At 40.0% G+C, this 24,426-nt stretch overlaps 1 protein-coding gene across 2 annotated transcripts in view; it reads left to right on the top strand.

Annotated features, from left to right (window-relative positions):
• cplx1 (complexin 1) overlaps positions 1 to 23,933 on the top strand; it is a 65,653-nt gene extending 41,720 nt beyond the window's left edge. For both annotated transcript variants that reach the window (XM_027285336.1, XM_027285339.1), the window contains exons 3-4: positions 15,746 to 15,921; positions 20,346 to 23,933. In XM_027285336.1, coding sequence (XP_027141137.1) covers positions 15,746 to 15,921; positions 20,346 to 20,540 — 371 coding nt within the window. In that variant the 3' untranslated portion in view covers positions 20,541 to 23,933. The remainder of the gene's footprint in view (positions 1 to 15,745; positions 15,922 to 20,345) is intronic.
• The last annotated feature ends 493 nt before the right edge of the window (positions 23,934 to 24,426 follow it).

The raw sequence follows: 24,426 nt of genomic DNA, 5'->3' as shown, positions 1-24,426 counted from the left end.
TGGTACTGAAACACACACACACACCGAAACAGTTTCTTTTTCTTTTCCTTATGTCTGTGCTATTATTGGTTACCCTGACGCATCAGGCTTCTTTCTCTCGCAGAGATCATTCACTCGTCCTGGATCTGGTTGGACGATCACAGCCAATTTCTTAATATGTGGAGTTTTTTACAAGATGACTGTACATAAGGCTGCTTCGTTAAAGGTTCTACCAAGACGCACTTTAAATTTAACCTGAGATTATTTACATTTGTGATTTGACTTTCTCACTTTGAGTTACTACATTCTCACTTTCCAATGTAAACTACTACAACTAGAGATCTGCTTCTGCAACAAGAGTTGTAATCAGTGAGTTGTAGCTGTTACCATCATTGTAAAATGATGTGATCATATTACATATTTAGCTTTTTTTAAGCATGCATGTTTCATGTGAAATTCTTTCCTTCTTCTTTGCAACCAAGAAGAGAGAACGACGGAAGACACAGTGAGAAATAAGTCAGAGACGTCACAGACACCGTGCGAGTGATGGCTTCGTAATGCAGCCCGTACATGCTTTTGATTAATCCAACAAAGTAATAATACAAAGAAGCCGTATACTACACTGCGTGCTGCAGTTTCACGAGGTGAGAATTAATGCGGCCGCCCTTTATGAAAGGGTAGGATGTGTTTTATTACATACCATCTCATCATTTAATGGGGGTTTGATGGAGCTGAAGAAAGAGAGCGAGATGTGCGATTGTTCAGCAGGCTCTGATTCACAGCATGAATCAGCTCGCTGTATTTCATTACCAACTGTCACTGGGCTTCCAGATGGGATGGTGGCCAATAAGTCGCAAGTGGAACTTCACATCAGGTCTGTGACAGGACTTAAAAAAACATTTTTGATGCTCAAACATCGAGCGCCCTTTATTCATCCTCTGCCAGTCCGCATTGTCATGAGTTAGGACCGGTTTGGCTTTGAAGTGCGGTTTTCTAACTTTCTTTTTGTGTTCACCAAATCTCCCTGAATGTATAAATATGAGGAACACCTGGTCTGCTCGTAGAATACAGAGTTCAGGGAAAGCTATGATCCCATTTTGATTTTCGGATTTAAATTCTCTTGTGTCTTTCTGCTGAATAGACGGGAAGACTTAGAAGGACTCCGGAGGTGGTAACGGTGGTTTCTGAGGACGGAAACAGCTCAGGATGCTGCGGTAAACATTTACGTGAATGCTCCTCTTAACAATATTTTGACTTACTTCAACTTTATTTAATGAATGGTGGAGGAGTGCTGAGATCTTTAATATATTAACAGTCAATACTACGCTTCCCTGCATTCATGTCCTGGATGCATGCTTGGACGGGGTCCAGATTGCATTCATTGTTCCCAAGCACAAAGGCCTCATAAACAACCATTTTTAAGATCTCAGCATTTTTTTTTTTCTTGTTTTGTCCCAGGAGTGCAAATACTAAACAAGTATCCAGATTTTTAATATCAAATATATGTAGTGGACTAAAATGGACAGAAATAGATAGATAATACAAAACTCGAGTACAGTCGTCCCTCGCTATAACGCGGTTCACTTTTCGCGGTCTCTCTGTTTCACAGATTTTTTTTAGTGTAATTGTGCATGCTTTTTTTTTTTACAGTGACTGTACAGTATGAACGCGCATTGTGTTCAGTGTCCTGATTAACTAAGGGAGTACTGTACAAAATGCGTTGTATGTTCTGCACTCGGAAAAAAACACCAAGGAGGAAAAAGCTGTTACAGCGGAGCGGCACCAGGACAAAGAGGAACTGTGAAATACGGTTTAATTTCCTAATACAGTATTGTACTTATTTTTGTTAAATCTGCGAAAGTTTGAGAGTGTTTAAATAAGAGAGAAATGTGAGAAAATATTAACGCCTGTCTGAGAAAAGTGTATAAAAGTGTGTGGTTAGGGGTTTTACGGCCTTAAAACATGTATAAATGTATAAATTGTAAAACTTACTTTGCAGATTTTGTTTATTGCGGATTATTTTTAGAACGTATCCCCCGCGATAAACGAGGGACCACTGTATCTCAATATGACTTCAGAAAGGCAAAATTAAGTACATTATGCAATATATACAAATATTGAACCTTTTACTCCGCTGGCAGTTCTATTTACTAGTTATTTAGTCTTCATCCCACTGGTGACATCCCATACTCTGTTAAAAAGTGGGTGTATTAGGCCGTTTGACAATATTATTTCCAGATGAAAACAATTTATAACGGCCCTGAACTGTAGAAAACAAGATGGCAAGTGGTGGCGTACATTTAGAAATTGCTTCCTAATGTAAGCCATGCAGAGCTCCACAGTCCCCGCTCTTGTAAGTGCATACATCTTTGCTCCTGCATGACCACTCATGCTGCGAGAAGGACTGGCATTGAATTGCATTTTCATATTTCACATGCTCAAACAGCTCCAAAGCCGCACAAATCCAAGCCACGGGTGAACGGCGCGGAGGTCGGTGCGATCTCATGTTTGAGTAATGGTGTTAGTTATCATTGAAATCAGATTTCCCCCCCACGTGATCGATGAGTATACTCAGATAGTGGCAAGGGAGGACGAGGCGAGGGTGATTATGCGTAGCGGGAAGCCATGGATCCGTCGGGCTAATTCACAGACTCTCCGAAGACATCAGGAGGCACGGAGGACTGGATCATAGTTTCTGATATTAGCGTGGAGGCAGGAGGTGAAATTGGAGCTAAAAGCCTGACTGGGGGGTGAGAGGGTAGCAGAGCCTTGGGTCTTAGGAATCAATGTGCATGCATAATGCTGAGAATACATCCCCGTGGAGGATCCATGGGGTTTTCATGGTAATGCCTCTTCCGTAAGGTGACTGCAGCATCACAGCATTCTCGAAGGAGCTCAAAGCTTTGAAAAAGATGACTTCTCTCAAAGGTCGTGCTGCAATTTTGGATTCAATTTACACTCTGTTTACCTTCGCTCATAAATTTCAAATTGAATTTTGTATTATCCATTCATAACTCATCTCGAGTCAATTGTTTGTTAGATGTGTTTTCTCTTAAATCCTTGCGATGGAATTGGTGTCCCGAATCTTTGCTAATAAAATAAACAGCTTTGGTAATAAAAAAAAAGTTATAGAGCTACTTGAAGAACTTCCAAGTATGCAACACTGAACTACTTGAGCTTGTAAATCTCTGTAGCTTATTATTTTCTGTCCTCTTTCGACAGCTTAGCGAGATAGAAATGCAGTAACCTCTCACTGCTTGGTTTATGACTTCCAGTGATGTCTTGCACATATTTTAAATGAACATAAAGATACATTCTGCCCCTTTTTTTTCAGCCTTTAGATGAAACCCTCATCGGATCCTATAGGGATGTCATCATGGCAGAGATTGGATCATTGATTTTTTTAGATGATATATCCATAAATCACGTAAAAATGAAAGCGCTGTCAGAAGCTGCTATTGTCCCTAATGTGAAAGAGTCTTTTAGCTGCACGGATGATGGGAAATTTTATTGCAGAGCTGAAGAGGGAGCCGCATTAGCATCGGTAGTCATGTGGGAAATACAACTACTGAAAATGCAAATCTCTGGGATTGATGGATTCTCCTAAACAAAGCTCACGCTTGACAGATAAATTCCCTTTTCCATTCATAACTTTAAGGCTCTTAAGTATTCTGTATAGAATGAAACGGAACTTTTGCTTCTGATAGAAATATGCTACATGCATAAATTTAATCAGCAGTGAAAGAAAACAGTATTTGATTCTCACTTTCAAGTTCATTTGCATACAGAACAGTAACAGGGGGAAGGATGAAGGAATCTGTTAATTAGTTAACCTGTTAATTGGCTCTGGTATGTTATTCAAAAGCGTAAGAAGTCACATCTAAAAATAAAGGTGGCGATTCTCAGGTGGATGTGAGAAAAAGTTCAAGTGAAGGCATTCCTGTGTTATACTTCCTAAAAGTTCCTAATTTTTTAAGCCACTGAAAGTCAAAAGCAGCACACAATGACTTACTGTGTAACTGCTGTCTAATTAATTGATGAATCCAATTCTTATTTTTTAAATTCTTATTTGTCTCTTGTGCTCCGATCCTCTCAAAGGCAATTATTCAGCTCCACAAAGAGTCTAAATCTTTGTCACATGTGACTCGGACATAATTGCTTTCAGGTCTCCTACCTGGCAGAACAAAGGAAAACAGCAGCACACAACAATCCACTTATAATTAGGTCTTGAATCATTTGTGTGAGTGTGAACTAACATCCGCCTCGGTGGATGGTTTGACGGACGTGTGTGGTTATTACAAAGCTGTGAAAAAATAACCTCAAATTTAGTTTTTGTTTAAAAACTTTTTAGAAAAATAATTTAAAATGGAGCATTTTCGCTTAAGAACTACTTTCTTTCTACCGATCTACATCCGCCAAACTTGCAGAAGAAACAGCGCTTCTACTCATGGACATGGTGCGCAACATTTCAGGGCGCAAACGTTGGTGGCGTCCTCTTCAGTTGAGTTGTAGCATTACATAAGTAGTGCTAGGTAAGATAGGGTATATATACAAAACTCACACTAAAACACTCTGGATGAATAAATAGCAATATGAGGAAAATTAGTTGTTGTTTTTTTTATTTAGCTGTAAACTTCTTCTAAAAGCAATTCTGCCTCTACCTCTGATTATCTGCTTTCTTTTCCTCTGTCACAGAACAGCATCTCCACAAAGCTAATTGGCTTGCCACGCTGGTAAAACATTACAGGAGTGTTTGTGTTTTGCGTGCTAACAAATTGTTTAACTCTGTTAAAAATTACAAAGGGGTTGAATTTCTAATAGCAAACGCTGCAGTAGAGACCAATTTATGTTAAAATATGGACGAGAAACAACAAGAAAATCCTCAGGACTTTCTCCATAACATCAACTCTAACATGGCTTATATATATATATATATATCTTGTGATTTGGAGTCTGATGAATCAACAGCATTTCTTTTTATGGTGACAGCTGCTGTTGCAGATGAAGCAGGTGTTGTTTTGGGTACATCAGTTAGTGACTGTCTTTTTGATCAGTTGCTCAACCTTTTTAAAGTATTGAAGGAACAGCATGGAGTAACATTAAGGTTAGGAGACAGGCGACGAACAAACATTATCACACAAAGATGAAGAGACCAAGTATAGACACTGTTTCTGCTCTGTTTCTTCTGACTGATGTCATGTGAATTACTTCCAAGGTTATACCCAATCAGGGTTCACTAGCTTGATGCAGCTCATTGACCTGTCAAGGTAGATGCACATGATTTGAACTCTGATGGGAATTGACAGGTGAAAGGAAGTAGCTCCCATCAAACTAACATATATTCTGACCAGGGAAATGCCATGTATGCATAATTCCATCAGAATGTGATTGAGGTTTTCAGTAATAACCAATAAAAACAACACATTTTCTTTTATTTGTAAGTATTAAACCCAAATGTCCTTGAACGTACAAAGACTTTACTCAACTCTACATTATGTTAAAGAATTCTGCATTAATACCTTTTGTGTCTTGCAGATGTATTTAATGAGCCGTCTGCAAGCTATTTTTAGATATTTCCTTTAAGAAGAGATCAAATAAAACAGACATATCCCTGGAAAAAACAGACCTGGGTGTAAGATTATGCTTTTAAAGTACAGCCTGATACCTTATTGATCCCCGAAGGGAAGAAAAAACAATCTCCTATTCCTTGTCGAAATGGTGGTGGAGGTCAGTCATAACAGGGCTAGGTTTTATAGAGCAGTGCCCTTGAAGCAATCAGATGGTTTGTAATCTGCTCAAGGACCCTTCAGAGCCGTGACAGAGGCTGAACCCTTGAATCGATGATGTGACCTCTGCACAGCCGTACAGATTTATGTGTGGCATGGCCAGCTTGGTTGAATCATTCCTTAAGATTAATAATGCATCCCCCAAGATCAATGTTTATTGCTTGTACAACAATACATTATATATATAAACACACACTATATAGACCTTTTTATAGAGAAGTCAATAAGGTATGGACAAAATTCATTCATCAGACTCAGCCGCTGACAGTTTTATGTGTTTACATCGCAAATGATTAGTTCTATAATTCTTTAATTAGCACTTTACTTGAGAAGAATACATTTTTTGATTGTGTCATTGCTTGTTTAGACCAACATCTATATAAGAAACACATCGTAAAGCCAAATTTTGCCTTGTATTACTCGCATGAGTACCATTGATCAAAAGGATGCAGAAATATCTACCCCATTACGTGACTTATAGTCTTTAAATTAGGGCTGCAGCTATCGAAGCCTTTGGTAATCGAGTATTCTGTCCAATATTCTATCGATTAATCGAGCAATCATATAAAATTATTATTCTTATTATTATTCTATTCTTATTCGCTTTGCTGCGTTTGCTTATTTTCACTGTTTTCGGTCCCGGCATCTGCCATACATGCAAAACGTGAGCTTTAAATTTAAAGGCTATTATGAATAATTCAGTGTTTTCATTAGAAGTTCTCGAGTGCATTGGTAATTATCTAGAGGGAAAACAATTAGTTACAGTATGCATTACTTTTGCAACACACTCTGACGCGATTGTGCCAGGCTTAATTGTGTTCATTTGATCAATAAGATCTAAATAGCACACTCTCCGGTGCATTCATAGAGGCAGCATGTGGCGATCTTAACTTAAAGAGTCTAAAACGGTAGTGAAAGTGGAGCAGCAATGGCAAAAGCCAAAAAATATATATGCTATTTACAGGATATAATGATCACATGAATTAATCACAGTCCAGGTGATATAGCCCATCTGGAATATTGCAATATTGTACACTTTGCCCTCTGTTTTCTGCCTTTTACCACCCCCTGTGCCTCCGTGATGTGAGAGTCCTGCCGCAGCGTCACCTCCATGACTCATTGCTGCAGCGACTCCAGAGTAATTGCTTATGAAGTCCTGCGATTGCTCTCCGCAATCTCTGACCAAACGTGCCATCCTGAGCTGTCGTGGGCCGTGAGAGCACGCTCCACCACAGATAGCACTTATCTGGAGAGCCAGAAGAAGCTATCGGACCTAAATTCCACACAAAGCCAGCTATCGTTCCTCATGACGATTGCAGTTTAGTGTATTTTTTCCATGATATATTGTAGTTTTTAGTCTAGACTACTACTACTTACTCACTGAGATTTCTTGATCAGCATAGTCCTTGCTAGAAACGATCTGATCATAACCTCTAATGTAGATTTGGATTTATAAGCTAAATTTCATGATTGACAGTGTCATTTATCTAGTTTAACGTGCTTCGCCTGCACATATTACTAAAAAAAAAAAATCGACATTAAATCTAAGTGTTATGGTGACCCACATTGTGTGTATGCGTGTGTGTGTGTGTGTGGGTGGTTTGCCTCGTCCTTGCTGCCAACCTCGATGTGATAAATGTGGCCTGTCCCTACTCGCTCATCGACAAGGCCCGACTCTGTGAGGCTGTCTTCGAATGATAATGGTTGCGAACGGGTGATAAAGCACAGGACTGATGTACCTCAAGCCTCCATTTCCCATGTTACCCCAGAGATTTACCGAGGTCCTTAGTGTGCTCCTTCTACTTCACTTCAAGCACATGAAAAATCATTTTGTGTTTTGGTCTGCTTTGCCAAATACTTCAACCGCTGACATGCTTCCTGTGTTTCCACTTGTACTGAGGTTTTCACACCTACACGTCTACAGGTTTATCGCCACCATGCAAAAGAAAGTAGGCAACCAGACTACGTTCTCTAAACGCCGCCACATAATGTCACCTGAGAGAAATGTGGCGCTCATTTTGCAAAAAGAATATGAAGTTATTTCAAAGATGAAAGAACAAAGAATAAGAACAAATAATCTGCGCCAAAATTAAGCAACACCCAAGGAAAGATATTGGAAAACCCCATTCTTGTTTTCATTTTAGCCATTTGGAAACTTAGCGTAGGCAGTTCATTTGACACAGTCAAGCCAGTAAAGACACCCACTTTAATGGATACTCTGATATTTTTCAACATGGACCCATTTTGGTGTCAAAGTGATTAATGGGGACAAAAATATTTGAAATTGGTCCATATGAGCAAGAGTGCTGCAGCCAGCAGCCGTGAAATGGTCTGTTATGTGTAAGTAATCCTTTGGGGCACCGGCGTAATGTCGATGTACGCCCATTAAAAGTGTCTGAATATCATGGAAAGGACACTACTGTCTACTGCTGCCTTGATCGGGTAGTTTGTTTGTGTTATTATATGACTTTGTTGAGCTCAATACTGGACCACTTTCAAAGATCGATGTCCCTATTAGTCACTTAGACACAAAAACATTGGAAAATAGGGTTCATGTTGAAAAATAAGGTTTACCTTCAACAAAATGGATGTAAGAAGGAAAGGAATGAAATGGAAGGGGCTCCGTGTCTCTCCCAAGGACCCTTTAGAGGAGATTGAACTTGCCACCATTCAACTATAAAATAATCATTCCCTGGTCAGCCTGTCACTCTTGGCGATATAGAAGAAATTTTCTGTACTGAATGGGGCTTTCTCTTCTGATTTTACCCAGAGCGTTTTCAAGCTCTCCAAGGACAAGTGTGTTCCAAAAACCAAGCCAGCCTGTCTGATAAAGTCAATAGTTGTCAAGGACCCGAACAGACAGCTCGGTGTGAAAAGTGACTCAGTGCTCTTCTAACAAAAGAGGTTGTTTTTTTTTGTTTTTTTCATCTCTTGAAGGTCTGACATTGATAAAACTTTGTGTAGGAGTTGGAAAAAAAAAGCTGCACATCTTTTAAAAGCATCACAAGGCAACCATGACTTTTAGGTGTTCTTTAAAGAGGTCGTCGAGATGTGATTACAAACACCCACGCAGATACCTGATTGGTTCCTTCTACATCAGCAACACTGTGTTAACACAAGTTCAGTTGTGCATGTTGCAGAAAGCATGATCAGTTGTGTTGAATGTGTTACGTTGTAGCTATGTTACAAATAACTCAGTCACTGTATAGCATACTTGTAACTCTGAAAGCGATTTTAATGGTGTAATAGTAGTTGTTCTTGGCCGTGCCTCCTCTGGTCCACAATGGTTAATCAATGTTCATGCTCATAATGGACTTTGAGGCCTTTTTTGGGCATGGTGGCTACAATTGCACACTCCAAAACCCTGAAAGCAAAACTCTTCCCACATGCAGAAACAACTTCCACAACTCTTGCAAGAGTTTCGCAAAAATCTCGGGTCATCATCTAGACATAACCATCTACAAGCTCTGACATGTTTTAACCGGGCGAGCATTATTCAGTTGGTTGCTATCTGCAACTTCACCATGCCACTAAATCTTTTCATTCCAATGACATTGAATTCTTGAAAACTTGTAAAACATAGCTCGGGCATTACTGACCCTTTCAGGTACCAAAAAACAGCTGAAACTTCACCAGTTATGTCCAATAAATCTTGGAAAAGTCAAAATAAGCTGTATCCAAATACTCATTCTCCTTTCCCCTGTGTTTCCGTCTCCACCAACTGTCGAGGAAAACATCATTAGCTGCCTGTTGTTCCATTTTCGTCATAAACTAGTCTCTAACTTTGTTAGTGCCTGGCAGGTTGTGTGCAGTGTGTTTATCTGAATCAGCTGCTGTTGCTGGAAACTGGGATGTTGAGAATGGAGAGGATGAAATATACAGTAAATGTTGTGTAAAACTAAAATGATGCACGAAGAGAGAGACGTTGAGAATCTCTTTTTGTTTGCACAATGGTGTTGTGACCCAACTAAAAACCTTTGAGACACTCCCAACAGCAGGGCTAATATTTTCAGTCTGCTCTTTCTGTACCCAGACATGTTGTCTTATGCTCTTACGGTAAAGTTCCCTGGGTGGTCTTTCCGCTGGGTTTTTTCAGACCACCTTCCTGCTCAGCCCTGGGCAGGAGGCTGATGATGATGATGGTCTGGACGGCTGGTGTGGGCCGTGGGGGTTGAAGCAGGGACTGGTGGCAGATGGGAAAGCAGGAACACAGAGTCCTTGAGCTTGTCCCGCTGTTACCTCTCTCTTGCTTTCTCACTTTTTTTTTCCCTGCAGCATCTCCTGTTATTTTCTCAGGTTCTCACAATGCATTTGCCCTTTTGTAACATCTTCCTCCATCTCCCTCTAAACTGTTTTATCACCTTCCCCTCTCTCATTGTGATTGTATCTTCCTCTTTACTTTCCCCCAATATTGCTTTCTCTATGATCATTCAATTGTCATCATTATACCTCTTTTTACTTTGTTCCCCCTGCACTGTTCTTTCTTTTCAGCCATAATTCCTCTTTTATCCTTTCCTAAATACTCCTTGTCCTCTTTTGTCAACACCATTGTACATTTTGTAGATCGCTCTTTCATCTGTCCCAGTTACAGATTTTCTACTTTTAGCCTGTCACTCTCGTTTTTCTCACTCACTCATTCTCTCCATCGATCTCTCTAATTTGCTGCGTTGTAGTGGAAATAATCATTCTCATTCTCCCTCCAGTTAACCTTATTCCCTGTCCTTGTCTTCTATTCTGCCCTTCTCTGTGTGCCTCTGGGCTCCACGGGGGACTCTCCTCATGTGGTCTCACACGTCCTTCAAAATGAAACATGCAACTCACGCCATCAAACACACACACACACACACACACACACACAGTGGAAAGTGGAAACCTTCTCTGAGCTTCAACGCACCTGGAGGACACGCACTCGATTAAACTCTCCGCTTCGACGGCCAACGGCGACTGTACGCACTTACTGTGACATGCATGCACAGATCCATGGGAATTTAGAGCTGTACATTTTGTTCTCTCTTCTTTAACAGCCGGCAGAGCCTTATCCACACACACACTGAGACCATCACAGACACTATATCATCTTGATTTCACACACATGCCTAATCTAAAGCCAGCCTTTTATTTAACTCTGCACAGTTTAATCCGCTGCGTGACATGCCCGTCCAAGCCTTCCAAACTTCCCTCTGATCCCTTTTTCAGTTTCTACTCTTCTTCGACAGAGGGAGACTTCTCCTAAATTAAAATTAGCCCTCAGGCCTGAGATGTCCCAAAATGTCCTATTAAGCAGTAATGAGTTAGCAGGGTTGAGTAGCTCTACATGCACATGGTAGGGTTTGCACTGCAACATGTTAGGTGGAGCAATGGCATGACTTGCCCCAGCAGCGTGGTTGTGGGGATGGTTATGGTGTCGGTCTGCCACTGTGGTCCAGACCACGATATCTCAACAATTTTAGATGGTTCCCATGAAATTTTGTACAGACATTCATGGTTCACAGAGGATGAACCCACTGACTGACCTTTTTATTGGGCCACCATGAGGTTGACATTGTTTTTAGTGAGACACGTCAACATCGATTATATTGATTGCCATGAACTTTGGTCCAAATGCGCATGGTTCCCAGAGGATGAATGCTAATAACTTTGGTGATCATCTGACATTTTTCTCTTGCACTACCACCAGGTTTACAGTTGTAGTTCAGAGTGAAATGTCTTGACATCTGTCATGTCCATTACTATGTATTTAGATCCATACATGGACTATATGCACTTTGGTGATGCTCTCTGACTACAATATCATCCGGTCACATGTTCCATTTGTCCAAATCTTTGGTTTTCTGACTGTGTCAGATGGTTTGTGAAACCAAAGCATCTGTGAAATGTTGGAAACACAAAATACTGGCCAGGCGAATCAGATGAACCATTTATCATCGCCGTGAATGGGTGAACTTCAGTCTAAAATATCAGCAAACCATATAACTTAGTCGATATCTTTCATATCTTTCTGTTCTATTTTTGATTCTGCACAGATTTAGATTTATATAAATTTTGGGGGATTTCAAGTGTGATAATCAGAACTATTTGCTGTTGCCTCGTCAACAAGTGGCCTTGGATAGCTCTAGCATTGTGCTGAGAGATAAGTTATTCAGTGTGCTTTCTAATTAAGAACTTTAAATCATGTTTCATTGTTTTTCTAACCATCAACAGCACGCTCAGCTCTTCCTCTGGAGCTTTTCCCGTTTTGCTTACCCAGACACCACAGCTGTCAGCGTTTGATGGCACCAAGGCTTTTGGGAACAACAACTGTCTCATGCCACTACACAGCAACTTTGTCACAATCAGACAAGCTAATTAGCCTTGAGCAATGAGATCAGGCATGTGGAGGTCTGGGAGAAGCAATGTAACATGTGAAATGCAAGAGATAAAGGAGCATCAGTTACAAAGAGGTAAAAAAAATCATCAGCAGTAGTCCCCAGATGAGGTGTATGTCTTTTATCAAGGACAATATCCGTTCTGCCAAATGTTATGAACCTGATTGTTGTTGTAGATTAGGTTAAAAGGGTTTGATCTCTGCAAAAGAAAGGTCTTCCTACTGAAGGACACAGAAAAATAAAAACCTAAAGAGGGGTAAAATCTTTGATCAGAGCTTCTCCTTTTCATAAAGTGTAACTGCAGTGTAATTAGACAAATCTGGACAAGATTAAACATATTTCAACACATTTTCCAACTATTATGACTATATTTGTCAGACTGTCAGGTTGAGTTTCTTACTTGTGTTAAAAATACTACTTAATATCCATATAGTAACCCGATTTTATACTTTCTAAGCACATTTCAGAGTCAGTGTCAGTGCTAATGAGGAGGTGAGACTAGTTCATCGTGACATGACTGTATACGAAGACATATCTAATCAAGTCTAACCTCAAACAAGATATCAAGCATGTCACACTATTTTTAATTTGAATCTGCAGACTCTAAAGTTCAACAAGTTTTAATTTCAAAAGTTTTTTTCTGTTCAGCTTGGCCAAAGATGAATGTTTTATCCTTGAAAGGAAATTTTCCATCGAGACTGAACTCTATAAGGATTACTATGCATAAAAGATTTAAGGGAAATCTCCTCAAGCTACAAACAAAGTCAGAATGAAGTTTGACCCGAGGCAAAGCACAGCAACAAAAACAATCTTTAACAAAAATATAAAACAAGGTCTTATGAGTGTTACTGCAAGAAAGTAACTCCAGTAAAGTTCAGTTTTCTGCTGACGGGTCTTAAATAGCTGGATAAACGTCATTAATTCACAGAAAAGGTCTTAAATAGCTGGATAAACGTCATTAATTCACAGAAAAATAAAATAAAAGCGGTGAAAGTACAGTTGAACCATTATCGCCTCTTAGTGAAACATTTTACTGTAAAAAAATCAATGATCATGATCGTTTATTAACTTTAATTGCATTAGCTTTTTCAAAAGCTTTCAGCTGCATCTTAGCGGATTGGTCAAAGATTTAATTGAAAGTGAACACTAAGTAAAGATTTTCTTTTCCAATATGAAGAATTTACTTAAATACTCAACATATCTGAGGACTTTGTGTTATATTGATCCTTTGTAATATACATAAGCTAACAAGTGTTTGAAAGTGTGCATAATTACTTTAAATCTCTTTGGTTATACACTGATTACTCAATGAGTCAATTTAGAGTAGATGACTCCACTACTGGCCTCTCCATGCCTCCACCACATGTTACTGTATATTTTACATTTAACACTGACAAGAAAAAGCCTCGGGGTAGCATGCCAACACGTCGTGTGTTCTGCACACTGAGGAGTTAATGAAAAAACAAGCAACATCACCATGTCTGTTTATTAATTAGCAGTCACCCTCCTCGGTATGACTAAGGACTGGGGCTTGTCTTGGTCCATCAACACGGAAAGTTCGGACTGCAGCCAAGAACCTCAAGGTCACTGCTGTCTCATCGATTTCACGGCTGAAGCAGATGGTTGTGTCTTTGAGTTGTTCCTCCAGAGAGCCTGCCAGGCTCGGCGCAGACAGATGCGCTAATAGCAAAAGGAAGTACGCTGGACTCGGGTGCAGTGAGAGAGCCGGATGTATTCCCGGAAATTTGGCCAGCGTGGTCCTGCAGGTCTAGTTCTCATTAAAATCAATTTCTTTCCTGCGAGTTGGAAGTGAGCAAAGAGTCGAGGGTTCAGGGTTCGTTGGGCCACTGTGTGTGCACTGGCTTGTTTCCAGCCACTGAGCTGGAAAGAAAAGCTAATGCCTCTGGAGTGAGAACACAGCCAGAGTCTTGTGTAAAGGTAAAGGAGCACCTCAACACACAGGATGACACTCAGGGTTAGTTTAGTCTGTGCAACCTCTGGACTTTAACTATTCCAAGTTTACCAGTATTTTATTTATAAGGGTTTTATTTCATCAGCTGAACCAACAATATTCTCACTGCTCAGAGTTCTCGTAAGAGTGAGGTCTATTTTTATAACAAGCAGGTATACAGCTTATTTTTGTCCCTGTCTTCTTTACATTACTTATTATTAGTGTCACATTAGAGCCTGTAAGACAGTCCGTGTTTCAAAGCTCTGTTTTCTAGGGAGACTTGCATCTGTTCCTGCGTCTGCAGCTGACATGGATGCATCACACTTGTGAAAACACTTTTCTCAAGCACAACAAAATGGCAACGGAAGAAGAAGTGACAAAACAAAATGTTTCCTGTGAAGGACGATCCATCTCTCTCTCTCTCGCTCTCTGTGGAAGTTGTTTTCATGTTACACAAGAGTGAACGGCAGCATCTGAGTCCTGACAGCTTCAACAGTGTGCACACAGCAGCACACATTTGTTGAGTGTCAGTGTTTCAAAAATCTTCCTTCCTACAACATTATAGTTAGGACTAGGGAAAGATTGTAGTTTTTAACCACAGCCTTTACACGTGTATGCCTTTCAACCGGATTCTCTATGCCGTTTGTTGTGTCTGACTACCGGCCATCGCGATATGCTCTGTGCTGATTGACGCAACTGGTCATGGGGTTTATCAAAAATAGAAATGCCACGTGGACAGCTACTTCTGGGACCCTTCTGCAGTGCTGCAGTGCTTCTGATGGGGTTGCAAACATAGTCTTGGAAGACCATGATCAGTTGACTCTCCACAACCCTACATAAATGCATACTTGTTCCCAGGTTGGCAATGGAGACAAATTGCAAAATCGTTCAATAGGAACGTAATTCGTAGGGATGCTGGGCTGGAAAAGACTACACCAGCTGCGTAATGACATGTCATTTGATGACGTTCACCAGATGCTCCACACAGACCCAAGAAGAAGTCCAGAAGATGTCAGTCAATTTCACATAAGCCTTCATCAAAAACTGAATTTAATCAAAGTGGCCTTTTAGCATTTTCAAGACTCTCCTTTGTCATCAAGTAAAAACTGCATAATTATCAAAGCTACATCACCTTATCATCACGTGCTTGATGTCTTGTTTAGCATATCTGACCAGAACAGATCAGTGGCAGAGTGAGCACCAGCGTTTATTACGGTCCTTTCAAAAGCACTCTGGGCCTTTTGTTCTCAGGTCCTGACCCATATTCCAAGTGGACGCTTTGCATGAGGATGTAAGGCCAAAGGGAGCAGCACAAAGGCAATCCAGAGAATTGCTAATAATTTATTGCGGTGCCTTTTATCTCTGTCTCTTGTTCATGGCGTTCACCCCTTGTTTCCTCTATTGTCAGACACTTTTGTCTTTGGTTCAGTCGAGGGCAGATAGAGCTGCCTTTTGACTGGCCTGGAGGAGGATTGAAATACAAAGCACATCTATTGAATTATCCAAATCTTACATCTACCACTGTTCACATTTAATGCCTAGAAACAGCCGATAGCTGCGATCTGTTATGTGCAATTACTGTCAATTGCCAGTGTGTTGTTAAAAGATTTCTGCTTTACATTGTTTCATTTATCACTTTTTTTTTTGTCTCTCCACAACAATAGGGGCCACCAAAGACATGGGCAAAATGCTCGGTGGAGAGGAGGAGAAAGATCCAGATGCTCAGAAGAAAGAAGAAGAAAGGCAAGAGGCGCTGAGGCAACAGGAGGAGGAGAGGAAGGCCAAATATGCAAAAATGGAGGCAGAGAGAGAAAACCTCCGACAGGGCATCAGGGATAAGGTAAAAACAAAAATCATGTTTGCAGGAATGTTGACTCCCTTCCAGCTCTTCTTTCATGAAACATCAAGGGAAGGGAACCAGTTCTCTTGAGCAACACTACCACTTGTTTGCTAAAGAGCATGCATGGCCTTATTGTTTAAAACATAACTGGACTGAACATATTCAGTACAGTGTCATCTGTGTGGCTTTCTGAAACCGACAATCCAAAAAGCATGTCCTCTTTGAGTACTGCTTGGCAAAGATTTGAACTATTTCTGTCTGTGAGTAAAATCGTGGACGTATTTGAGGAGATGTGTGGACTATTATCCCCTTTTTCTATGACTGATCACGCTTAGCTCTTCTCTATAATGGCAGGCTTTTTGCTCCCGGTGAGTGAGACCATACTGTGAACTTTAAATGTTGCCTGGATTACTATTTTTTATGAAGACAAAGACGATATTGTTGTATAAAACCTTTCCGCAAAACATGAATTCCTACAATATCCAAACTGAAGCATGATTGAAGGATCAAGACGTATTCTAGTTTTAGCTTGTCATGCAGATGGATTGGGCTTTTGTTCAGGCTCAGTTCATTTTGAAAACTTAACAGCAACATCTCTTTTCAGAGACATCGTTTTACTGTATTGTGAATTAGCGTAGGGATGCCAGGCTAGAGGAGAATCACGTATGTTCTATCTAAAACCAATTGGCAATGTTAAGTACTTACATATGAACTTTAATGTGCAAGAGACTGGGTTGCTTTTACTGTAAAATAATTCAGAAAAAGTTGGATTACCCCCTGATTCGTAAAGCCAAGTTTCCTATATGCAGTTCAGTTCAGCGTGGTGATGAAATTCAATTTTCAAAGCTTCAAATAGATTTTTTTTTTTGTCTTGTCTTGTGACTGACCCTTTTTTGTCTGGCAAAGACTCTCTTGTCTTTGATGAATTCATGCTTGCTGTTTAATTCATTGGTAATAAAATGTTAATTGATAGTATCAAAGTGTCTGCAGCTTGGAGTAAAATTCCTCTTGACATATGCTAATATTTTATTGAATATTTGACTTGAACAATCTTTGAGGGCTCTCGAGCTGAGTGTAAAACTTTTGTACAAAAGGGAAAAAAAAAACTATCTTTGGAATTTGGAGGATCAGCTATGCACTCCACTGAGTCCCAGCAATTCTTTGGAACGCTTATAAAAGAATATAGAGGAGGGAGACGGAGCGATATGACAGCCTATCTTTGGAAAGTGTTTGATTATAGCGAGTGGAGAGGGGCTGACTAAGCGTGACTGTCTTCGCAGGCCTTTGTTACTGTGGAACAAGTCTGAGAGTGAGAGAGACCGACTAAGACAGACTGCAAGAAAAAGAAACAGAGGGAGGGAAAGCAAAGAACAAACAAGGGATCAGTAGGAAGACAGCGGAGATATCATTCAACCAATCACACCAATTCAGTTTTCTGTCGTGAAGTCAGAAAGAGCGATTTTTGGTGTTTAACTAAGGCTTTGCTTCTCAAATACTGTGCAAAAGTGCTTCCAACTGTTCATCTAACCATCCCGCCTTCCTTTGTATATTTTGCCCAAATTTAGAAACATAAAGCCAAAGGATAAATAACCACAATATCTCTCTGTGATCTGCTGCCTCTCCGAGCAGCAACTATTTTGCATTAGTTGGTTAGGTTTAATTAGATTCTTGGGAAAGATAATGCCTCCTGCATTACCATGAATGTTTTCAGTCAGTAATTCCTACATCGAATGTGGCAGCTTGAGCATGGTTAGTGAACAGTTCATATTAAGCCAACTTGGACTCAGGCTGGGCGCAAAGTATATAGGGCAGCCTATGTGGCACTTCATTACATGTTCTCCAATGGAAGGGCATCCTAGAGGGAACTTTACCGAATTCTCTCGACTGGAAGAGCATTTGAGTCATGTTTTGGCTCAAGGCATATGGGACAGCCTATATTGCATTGAGTTTTTTCCACTCAAAGGGCACCCTAGAGGGCACTTCACCCTGTTGACACTAATGGAAGGGCACTGTAGATGGCATTTATCATGTTTTAGTTACCACTGGGGCAACCAAGAGGACCAAAGTCACCCAAGTTCTGTGCAGTGCAGTCCTTTCTGAGGGGGATATGAAGGGGGAAAGCAACAGGATCACCAAAGTCATTAGAGTTCACCCTTTGGGGGCCACAAATATCTCAATGCTTAGTAATTCTTCCAATATTTGTCAAGATAATTCAGGCTGGACCAACATAGTAGACTACCCAAATGATATGCCGGCCCTGCCATCCCTGTATCCAGGGATTAACTATTAATACTAACCTGCCAAAAGAATGGAATCACCATTTTTGCAAATTTGTTCAATATAGAGTTAGTAAATGTCATTAGTAATGGTAATTACTGAACATCTGGACTCTCATCTCCACTATCAAATAATGAAGTCAATAATTTATAAAGAGGGGCAGTAGATCTTAAACTACAGTATATATTAAAGGGATGTATCATATGTACGAGGTTAACTGGTCTGCAGTTATTGCAGCCATAAACATGCAGAGGATGAAGATCGGTCCAAGTATTAGACATAATCTCTGCTCTGTCTTTCACTGATGGCTCTATTTGCTGCAGCTTCCTGCCCCACACTGACTTATATGTTATAGCAGCATCTTTGTTTTGTTCAGTCCAATTTGGCATTTATTACTGGTGCATTTGTTTGTGCATTAGTAGCTTGATAGCTGACAGGAGATAAGGACGGGCTCTAAAGGGTCTCATGACTAACAACTGTCAAACCACCAACCAACTGTTATTATTTGTCAGTGTACTTTGGCCTTGAAAGTCATGCGTTACAAACATTAATGTATTTATTTTGTATTTATTTGCTACAAGTCTTTAGCCCATCACTTCACACCTTACAGTCTGTCTCCTAGTTTCCTTGGAGGCATTTCTTAGAAACATCAAAGCTTGAAGAAAGCTTGGTTTGGTTGTGACAGAAGATAATGAGCTGGATGCAGACTTTAATGAATGGCAAACACATCTGAACAAAGGCAAAAAGAAGTTGTAAAGCCTTAGTGTTTGCAGTTTTTTTACTTTGCTGTTGGTGCTCCACTCGAACGCCATCACAGCCGGAATGGACAGAAGACATTGACTGCTCCAGTATCACATTAATGTGCACCGGGGAAGAGCAGCAAAGAGGTCACGGATGAGTCCAGCTCATTTTCTGCATCTCTGCCTCAAGATCAACCATCATTCAACCTGTTGACCTCCCTGTGCTCTGCAACCTTTCCCTTGCAGCCCGACTGTATTGATTTTGCTCCCACTAAGACTACACCCACACACACACACAAAATATACTTAAGGTAACAACAGACACAGATCCAAAATCCAATTACATGGAAACAAAAGCTGGCTGGTTTTACGATATCTTGAAGTTAACATAAATATCATCCACTCTTCATCTGTTTGGATTAATAAATGCTCAATTAAGGAAGCAGTGATTCAGCTGACATGGAGCATTAGTGACTAATTGTCTGAGCCTGTCCAGACTCAAGTTGATGTCATTGTTCACAAGTTCACTACAAGTTCCTTTAAGTAGCTTTTCCAAGCTTTTCCTCAGCCAACATGTTTCCACTCCCAACTCATCAGATACAGCTGTTTGGTGTAACATTGTGTAACATAATTTCCCAGCTCATGTTTTAAATGTGAACCTTGTGCTCATTCTCCTCTAAACAAACTCTTGATTTATCTGCTGGGCCTCAGGGTTTTGTGAGCTAATCGTTCGCATCGTCCATTACTGAGATCCTCTGCCCTCTAATTGGTATATAAAATATCCAGGAAGGTCAAATTAGACTAAGCAGTAGTAAAAAGCCAGGTGCCCTCCAAACAAACACAAACCCCAAATGTCTGTTCACTTCCAACTCTCCAGCCAATTGCAGAAACTGATTGTAACATGCAGCACCCCAAAAAGCCAAAGTATACTGTGCTTGAACTTCACGAGGAAGCAGCCTGAAGCTAATTCATGCAAATGAAGAAAAATGTGAATTACTTTGCAAGAGCAGTAATCATTTTCAACCAATTTACCTCAAATGCATGAAATGAGCATGTTACGCCTCACGCGTATTCTATCTATAGAGTAAAAATTGCCATATTTTGAACTTCATTGCTTTCTATAGCACAGCAGTGAGGGAGTGAGCACTAGACCTTCAAGAAGCTGTTGAATCCCACTCGCTGCCCGGGTACCCATCTCTGCCCAATGCCCCTATTGTGTATGTGAATGCAGAGAAATTACAGGATGAAAGGCTATAGCACTTTTTCTTCTAAATACATGTAGAAAAGGCAAGAGCAAAACCAAAGACCTGAGAATTAGGTGATACGATTTCTACCCCTTTCATATGAGGGTGCTATTTAAGCAGCAGGAGTCATTGCCTGTTTTTCTTTGTTCTCCTTTGTGTGTAGTATGGCATCAAGAAGAAGGAGGAGAAGGAAGCCGAGGCAGCGGCTGCTATGGAGCAGGCCTCCGAGGGCAGCCTCACCCGTCCGAAGAAGGCGGTCCCCACTGGATGCGGCGACGAGGAGGAAGAAGAGAGCATCGTGGATACGGTCATGAAATTCATCCCGACCCCGCTCATGGATATGTTCAATAAAAAGTAACAGTGTTTTGGGTGAAACATGATTAACTTCTTACAGCGTTCATCTAACTCAAGACTAATGCCGTACCTTTCTTCACCGCCCCCTCCCCCCACACCCCTTCAACTTCTAAGCGTCCTACAATTGAGCAACGTGCCATGACTTTGCCGTCGAATTAAAGTATCCGATCTCTGACGGCGATACGTACTTTTTAGTGTCTCGCGCAGAGCGTCTTTCTTGATAACCTGTGAGTACAACCCTATTTTTTAAAAGTATGTAACGCCGACATAGATCGAATTACTTCAAGGCAAATCTTATGCCATGTTTTCCAAATGTCGAGCACTTAGAATAAAACCAGATATCACCCATCATCCACCCTTTTTGTTTGTAAATAGCCTCGGGTTATAAGAAGAAAAAAAAAAGAAGAGAACTATATAGGAGTGAAATGTGACATAACAAGATGACTAAGAGTATAAGCCATATTTTTAACGTTTAAGAAATTATCCAAATCATATCAAAATTTGATTAAATTTTCCTGTTATGTTCTTGCTAATATTTGATACATACAATGTATATAAATACTTGCATTTTTATTAGTTCTCCGTTGTGAGGATCCACCCCATGAAAACTGTCCCTCCGTGTTCTCATTGGTTAATTGTGAATGTGTAATATGAACACTGGTAGAGTCCAAACAACACGTGTACAAGCAGAAAGTGAAGGATTCAGTTGGGTTTTTGTTTTTTTTTTCTTTTAAGCATGCGGTAAACTTTTGTGCAGTGGATACCATTTCATTTGTTACGATGAAGCGAAACACATTGATATTTGAGGCAATAACCGGTTTTCCATTTTTGATTTGATTGACGTCTCGCCCATTATGTACATTCGGCGATAACTGACTTTGTGTCTGAAATGTTCTTCCATGGGGAAAGCTGTAAATGTTCTCCATACACGAAGTTTGTCTCAAAGCAGTTAAATGAAATTCTTACTATAAATTCATGTTTGTGGTTTGAGTTCTTAGGTCCTGCGGGAGGTGTCGATTACTCTGCTTTTGCAGAAGGACGTTTACATTTTTAGACCAGGCTAGTTAATTTTATTTTCATCTTTTTTTTTGTTTTTGTATAAAGAATAAACTTCACAAACACAACAATGTTGTGAACACACTATATGTGAACAGACAGTGACAATAGTGCAATATATTGTTCGAAATGAAGTTGTCCTGTGTCCGTTGGTTTAACTGATGGGAGTAAAGTCCCGAATCAGCAATAACAGACAATCTTCATTGTTGTGTGTTTAGACTTAATGTGTTAGTCGATGTTAAAGGCACAGACAGTGTCTGCATAGTGACAGTGACGCCTTTGTAGATCGGACATAATTTGATTTTTAAAAAAAAAAGAGAAAAGGGGGAAGTTGGGACGATTTGTTCTGTGTTGTAAAAAACAAAAATGTTCAGTCATATGTTACGGGATGACGAGCGCAATGAGAATTTATGTTTCGATATCACAAACCTAAAGGCAAATTAAAGGCAGACATCAACAATACATGAGGGACTCTTTAGAAAAGCTGATGACCATACGACAGAGTATATTTACCTGCTCTGTACAGTCCAGTCTGTCCTGCTGGTAAATGTAATGGCACAAATTTAAAAAGGGATGAAATCAAATGTTCTCCATATGCCTTTTTTATTTTTTTTATTATTTCTCCGTCATAGTCTCCATAGTGTCTTGTTAAAACATTCCAGATATTTCAGACATTCCACCAGACGTGTGCTGGTAACATTCAGACTTATGTATCTACAGTAGACCACAGTCGATGCCTTTATTAGTCTACAAGTACATCACAGTGAAAGCTTAAATTTGATGTTGTTATAACCCGAAAAATAGAAATAGACAAACAAAACGAATATATATATATATAAAGTTTTGCGACTTGACCAAGTAAAGAGTTATTTTAGCTGCCATGTACAGAAAAAAAAAATCCCTGTGATGTTTAAGGGGAAGCGTCAATGTGCTATTAGCGGAGATGAGTTCAATCTTGTGATAAAACTTTGTTAGAAAATGTTTTTGTGATCCACATGCGCGCAGTAGCTGTAGCTGCAGAATTAAGGTTTTCTAAACCCGCTTTTGTCACATTTTGCCACCGTTTCTATGAAGCTAGCTGAACATGAAATAAAAACTAATTCTGAACTTGTGCATTCCTGTGGCATAGACAAGGGCAACTTACCTTTTAGCAGTGCTTTGTGAGGCTCTGTGATCATGTTGAATATATTTAAAAATAAAATCATCCAAGGGGCGCAGTGTGGTACGGTCACCTGTAGAGCAAATCTTTTGAACTCTGTGTGATTTTAATATAGTTGTAAACTGCCCTTTGCCAGCCTTCATTCAAACAGTGTGTTAGTTAGCAACCGATGTTTACAGTTTATGGAGCCAAGCATCAGCAACAATCAACATCAAATCCATCATCAGAGCAATTATCCAATCAAACCAAAGAATAATGCTGGTAGTAGTAGATTTTAGACAAAGAGGTTTCATTTGATCTTCTATTAATTTACTGCATATCTTTTTTTGAAATTCTCAGGTATTCCTACTTTAAGTTTTAATAGACGTTTAAACCATAACGAGCCTTCTCTGCTACAAATTGAACAATTCCGTCGAAGCAAGCCTTCTCTAACTTTCAATTACGAATGACATATCTCTTGTTTGGCCCAAGAATATTCCAGAAAGCTACAATTACTGCCCAGTCGACCCACGTAGAAGACTTCCCCAGCAACCGAACCATAGCAAACATCATCGTCATGTGTGCAGACTATACCGGTGAGCCAAACTGGTGCGCTCTGAAATCAGATCACCCCATCTCCATCGAACATCACCATTCATCCACCTTGTAAATGCCAACTGATTGCGCTCTAAATGGCTTATAGACCACTGCCCAAACAAACTGCCCAAGTCATGCGTAATCAATATTTAGTCGTCCATTTGTGCCGCTCATACAGACGTTGATACGATTAAGAAACTGCCTGAAAAATATTCCATTTGGGGGAAAAAATACTCCTTTGATGTGACTTGAATGTAACTGTCTGATGTTTCTCTCTCCTTGCATCTGTCTTCTCTGTTCTGTATGTGTTGAGAAGATGCTTACTCTCGTGCAGTATTTTTTTATTTTTTCTTTCTCGTCTGTAACCGGGTCCTGTTTCTGTCCTCTGGTGGTTCGTACTTTGAAGAAAAAAAAAAAAAACTAAGACAAAAAACATGTTAATTTGGTGCTTTTTTTTTTTTGTACTGCGAAAATCTTCTCACCCTTCTCCCTCCTTCTCTCTCTCTCTCTCTATCTCCCTATTCGTTGACAAAATGTATGCATGCTTATGGTGTGCGATGTAGGCAAGGTTGTTGATAAAAATCGTTCTGTGTCTTCTCTGTGTTTTCAAAAAGCTCCACCTGTTAGCCTCACTGCATGCCATTTTAGACAGATATTTCAGTCTGTAACTTTCCTGCAAAAATGGAATCACCGCGCACTCTGAGAATAAAGTGATTTCATATAATTTTTCATCGTCTTGTGTTTCTGCATTCTAACAGTACTGCAGCGGGCCTTTGGCTACTGCTCCTTCTGTGTAAAGATGAATAACGATTTATATATGGAAGCAGTGCTAGTGTCGTACAGTGTATTTCTGGTTTGGGAGGCAACATCATTCCTGACTTGTGAGACTGAGACATGGCCCTCGGTCATGGATCATGCCTCCTTGCATGACATTCGTTAAGGAAGTATATGTGCAAAGACCTTTAATGTATATCACATGTTACTGTTTCTGTCAGTCAATCTTGTTTTTCATCTCAACATGGCTATTGTGCATTTTTTTTTACGTTTTTTTTTTTTTTTCTCCGAAGGAATTTGAACATCTCTTCAATAAAAGCGAAAA

The sequence above is a fragment of the Larimichthys crocea genome, chromosome I (genome assembly GCF_000972845.2).
Source record: "Larimichthys crocea isolate SSNF chromosome I, L_crocea_2.0, whole genome shotgun sequence".
Classification (NCBI taxonomy): Eukaryota; Metazoa; Chordata; class Actinopteri; family Sciaenidae; genus Larimichthys; species Larimichthys crocea.
Note: the sequence above shows the minus strand (reverse complement) of the source record. Positions and strands in the feature narration are given on the sequence as shown.